We start from the raw sequence: 5,097 nt of genomic DNA on the forward strand, positions 1-5,097 counted from the left end.
CTCCACCCTCCTGCACTCTGTCCCGCGTTAGGATCCTTCCCCTTGGTGGTTGCTGCTTCTAGGGCCCCAGTGGAAGCTCTCCTGAAGCCAGACTCCATAGCACCAGTCCCCACACACAGGGCTGCACATGCCCAGCCAGTCACCAGTTCAGCAGCCTCACTGAGCCCGCATGACAGGCCAGTGCCACTGGGGGTGCTGGGGAGGGAGCATTAACAAACAGGACGTCTGCCTTGGGTGCTGGCAGGAGAAAAATAATGGAAAGGTTCATTGGTCGCGCTACGAGGAGGTGCAGTTCTGCTCAAGGCTGAGGTCCAAGAGGCTGGCACAGCTGGGCAGGTGGCAGGGACGGAGCCTGCCGAGTAAGGATGAAGAGGGTGGAGTTTCCGTGGAGGCTGAGGGGGTGGGGCAGAAGGGGAGAGGCCTGTGTGCACCCCAGGGGCCCATGACCAGTGTATTCCAGGCACCCCGGGAGCGGGGTGGGAGCAGGGTGAGCAGACAACTTCCAGAGGTGACTACACTGCTGCTGCTGCCGCCGCTGCCCACAGCAGGGCCCTGGGTCTGGGTCTGGGTCTGGGCCTGGGCGCCGACCTGAGATGGCAAAGGCTGCAGGCAGCCTGGTCTGTGGGGAGGAGGAGGGACGTCAGGTCTGGCTAGGGACATCACAGCTGGAGGACACCAGCTGACTGTCACAGAAACACCAGACAGGGACCTGCAAAGCCATCGGAGTGGAGGAAAAATGTGGGTGTCATCAGCATACGGGCTCTGCAGCCCCGGAGGTGAGGTGGAGAGAGGTGAGGGGAGAGGGGAAAAGGCCAAGGGCAGACCCCAGGGGGCCCAGCATTGAGGGACTGAGGGGTCCAGGAGGAGGAAGATAGCTCCAGGCAAGAGGAAGTAAGCAGTGATGCTACCAAGACCCACGCCCCCGGGGCGGTGAGGGAGGGGGCGGTGCCCCTGACGTTGCAAGGAGCTGCAAAGGCAAAGGCAGGCTCCAGCAGAGGAAGAGAGGAGGGAAGGGCGTGTTGAGATGGGAGAGATGAGAGCCTCGTTTCTATTCTCTCGTGAGAAGACGGCAAGACTTCACCCTGGGAGAACGAGGGAAGAGAGCACAGGGCGCGGCTCTGGCAGTGGCGGGCTGTCGAGGACAGCGTCTGCAGTTGTGGTGGGAAGCTGCTGTGTGCAGAGGGGCTGCGCACCTGGGAAATGCCACCGTCCAAAGCCTGATGCCACTGTCGGCTCAGGCCTCCGCCTGGAGCCTCCGCCCACTGGAAGCATTTCCGGTGTGGGCTCCATACAGTCCTGGAAGGGCGTCCCCGCCTCCACGCACAGCTCAGTACCTGTGGGAGCTTCGTGAGCAGGAGACTCCGCAGGTGAGCTCCACAGGGGGGAAGCTCTCCATGACTGAAATCCAATGTCGCCGGCTGGGGTTAGTGAACCATCAACTCCCCAGGGTTTTGTCTTTTGGCCTTGCATAAATAGCTGAGATTCCTTGGAGCTAGGAGCGTGGGGACTTCTGTTCTGCACAGCTTTGTCAACAAGACGGTCTTCCTCCTGACTGACTTCCAGGTAAATAGGTGTGCAGGGTCAGAGCGTAACCCTGCGGCTAAGGCGCAAACACAGCAGCGTTTTTAAAGCAAGCTGCTGTCTCCTGTATCTTTTCCATGTTGGTCCTCATCCTCCCTAGCAAGGCCTACAACAAGCTCATGGAAGGTTTCTGCCTCCCCACAGCAGCCTCCCGCATGAAAGGTCACTGGATGTCACCACTAGCAGGGCACCAAGAAGGCAGAGACACCCCTGACCACTCACCTGTCCTGTTTGTTTTGGAGTCAGCTTAAGCCTAGAGCTGCCAGCAAATTCTACTCAATCCCTTTTCTTGCATGGCTCCTTTTAAGAAGACATCCGGGTTATGCAGGGAAAATCCGTGCGCGTTGGGAAAGTCCACTTTCCTAGACGGCATGTAGCCTTCCCGGTTACTGATTGTAGCTTCATTGCCATCAAGGTATTTCAAGCTCTGTAGACGGTGGGGCTGCTGGCCATGCGCATGACTGCACGGCAGGTGCGACGGGAATGCTGCCCGCTGCAGGGCTCCGCCTCCCCACGGAAAAGCCGGTTCTCGGGTGTGCACCTCAGCACTCCACACGTGTGCTCTTGAGCTTGTCCTCGGGACCGGTCACAGCCAGAGTCCACGCTGTGTCTGCCTAAGAGTTCTGCTTTTCACCTTGGCTTTTCCTTTTTTTAAGCATTTTTAGCTAAATTTCTTTAGTCAGTGCACATGAGCCGGTCACTCTGAAGCCTTCTTGAAGTGACCACAGACCCAACCATGGTGGCCGTCCCGATATCTGCCTCCCGCCATCCCTGATGCCCACAGGCCTGGCCACTGCACACTTTTTTTTTTTTGGGGGGGGGCAAAGTTTGAAATGAAACTAGCAGCATTCAGAGCAGACTGCTGAGCATTACTGCGACACAGGGGACTGAGAAGGCACAAGAGTAACCCACAGGAAGTTCGCCTCAGAATCTGTGCACGTGCGGCCTTCACCCCATCTGGAGGGGACGTGTGTGAGCCCCTGGGGCACCCTTGGGTGCGCCCAGCACTCTGCCAGCTGCTCTGTTAGCTTCCTGTGCCCCGAGCAGCCTTAGGATTCTCCCCAAAGTAAAGTGTGCCTTGAGGGACAGCGGCTCCATGCCCAGAGGAATGTAGGCAGCCCAGGTCACAGTTCCTCGGCAGTGCTGTGGCCTGCAGCCTTACAGTGTGGCCTTCAAGGTGCACAGTGGTCCCTTTGTCCTCAGCGGCCCTGGTTGTGTCCTGCGATTCACACCGTCCCGAGGGACAGGTCTAACCAGAGCTCGGCCACACTTGTCCTGTTTCCACAGGGAGAAAGCGCTGGGTGCCAGGTTCCCATGGCCGTGAGCGCCTAACGCCTCATCCTTGTGTGCATAGGACTGCCGCACAGGCAGAGCCTGGTTCGGTTTTGATTTTAGAAACTTGGTCCTTGGTGACGCCGCCAGGAGTTATCTTCCTTACTCTGCATAAGCAGTGCCCGTGCAGTCTGGATCTATTTGAGTATGAATCAATTTCTGCATTATTTTGCTGCCCCTAATTTCAAGAAGAAGGAAGAATTTGAATTTGTCGACCTGTCGGCTTTAAAGGCAGGGCTGTGTTAGTCACCATTACTTGCCAGCAGCTTGGTTGTGCCTGGCAGACCGTAGGCACAGGTCAGCGTAGGCCAGAGAAGATAAATCGCAGCTCAGCTGCTGCAGCCACACTCTGAAGGCTTCCTGGGTCAGTCGCCCACTGCGTCTACACAGCAGGATGACTGGCTCAATCCCACCTTGCTGCTGTTAAGAACAGCTGTGAGTGCACACCCACACACCAGGGAGCACCTCACAACCTGTCGATGCATACACAGCAGGCCTAACAGTGGCGACCGCCTAGGGGAAGGTATACGAAAGCTGTTTAGCTGAGCACTTTGGGCTTCTGGAAACAAAAACACTCAACAAAGAAGCGGCTCAGAGAATTAGCGGCTGTTTCTGATACAGAAAGGCTAAAAGACGGGTGATTACCACGTGGCCAGTTCCCGACTTAAAGCGTTACTCAGGGTCCGAGCTGGTGGCCGTGGTGAGCCTGGTTTGTTCTTGTACCTAACTCCGCGCAGTGGCTGCTCCAGCTCAGCGTCTCCACCTGCATCCCCAAACCAGTCGTCTCCCACCACCCTGCCCACGGTGTCCACGGAGCGGCTGCTGAGGGAGGGCCAGGTGGGTGTGGTCAAGTCAGGGCCGTGGAAGAGAAAAGAAATTCTCATGGGGAAGCTTAGGTGCTCGGTGTGGCCCCTGGGAACCCTTCCTTCCTGGTGGGGCGCTCCGCTGCCTTAGCAGTGGTGACAACCCAGGGGAAGAGCGTTCGGCCCTGAGGTCGTGGGAGGGTGAGGAGCTGTCTCTGCCTGCTGTTGTCAAGGGGCTTCCTCATCCCTGCCCAGCCGGCACTCCCTGGGAGGGACCCTCACCTCTTCCCAGCTGCTCCCCGCACCCCCGCCCTGGAGCTCAGGTACCAGGAGCAGGCGGAAGCACTCACAGCAACAGTCTAGCATCCCTCCTTCCGGGGGATGTACAAAGGGGTCTTTATCCATCTGAAACCTGGAATCTGAGTTTAGAATAACAGGCCTTCTCACTCTTCCTTAGGTCAACTGGGACCACAACTGTGGCAGAATAAAAGGGATGGTTAGCTTGCAGTGGAGGCTCAGGCCTATACTCCCAGGCCTATGATCCCTCTTGCTGAGGCAAGAGGATCATAAATTTGAGCCTGGCCTGGGCAACCTAGCAAACTTGTCTCAAAATAAAAAGTAAAAAGGGGCTGGGGTTATAGCTCAGTTCAAAGGCTCTGGGTTCAGTCTTCAGTCCACAGAAGGGGTGGGGGGCGGTCTCAGATCCCAAACCCCAGACTCCCCGCTGTCTGCCACACGCATCAGGCCATTTGTAGTAGCTCTGGAAACACTCCTGGGGCGCCTCTCTCCCAGGCCCCTGCAGCCTGGCCGGGCGCAGCAAGGGGACTTCGTGCTGTTGGCACTCCTGTGCCTGCAGGACCCCTCAGGTCCAGACCAGGCCGCAGCCACGGAACCCAGGTCGCCTGGGCCCAAACGCCGGTCCGAGCCCCTGGCCCCTTCCGTGGGAGCCGGCGGTGGAGTCAGTCTGCTCGGCCGTGGACAGTTGCTCCGTGCTGCGGTTCCAGTTTGTAGTAGTTCAAAGGCCAACACCACGCTGCCCAGAAACCTGCTTTCCTGGGGTTACCCCTGCACTGCGGGACTTGCACTTCCGTCCTTAGCGTCGTTTGCTCCCGCTCGGAGTTTGCCTCTTCCCGGGCGGCGCTGCCCTGCCTGCCTTCTGACTGTGCTTCTCTCCCGCAGGTCTGCCGGCGCCAGCGCCACCTGTGCCCGGGGCCGTACCGCGGAACCCTCTTTGCCGACCAGCCCCCGATGTTCATCTCGCCGGCCTGCAGCCCCCCCAGGGCCAAGCTGCGCGAGCTGGTGCTGCTGAGCGGGGGCCAAGTCAGCCGGGGCCCGCGCCGCGCCCGCGTCCTCATCGGGCCCCACCGCGGAGCGCGCAGGC

At 59.0% G+C, this 5,097-nt stretch overlaps 1 protein-coding gene across 1 annotated transcript in view; it reads left to right on the forward strand.

Annotated features, from left to right (window-relative positions):
* Positions 1–443: 443 nt before the first annotated feature.
* Positions 444–5,097, forward strand: part of LOC102019879 (microcephalin-like) — a gene marked incomplete in the record, with an annotated part of 14,309 nt that continues 9,655 nt past the window's right edge. Inside the window, 3 exon segments of the mRNA XM_013510200.1 lie at positions 444–776; positions 1,067–1,367; positions 4,896–5,097. Coding sequence (XP_013365654.1) covers positions 1,221–1,367; positions 4,896–5,097 — 349 coding nt within the window.

This window comes from Chinchilla lanigera, unplaced genomic scaffold (assembly GCF_000276665.1).
Source record: "Chinchilla lanigera isolate Chin_1 unplaced genomic scaffold, ChiLan1.0 scaffold00460, whole genome shotgun sequence".
Lineage (NCBI taxonomy): Eukaryota > Metazoa > Chordata > Mammalia > Rodentia > Chinchillidae > Chinchilla > Chinchilla lanigera.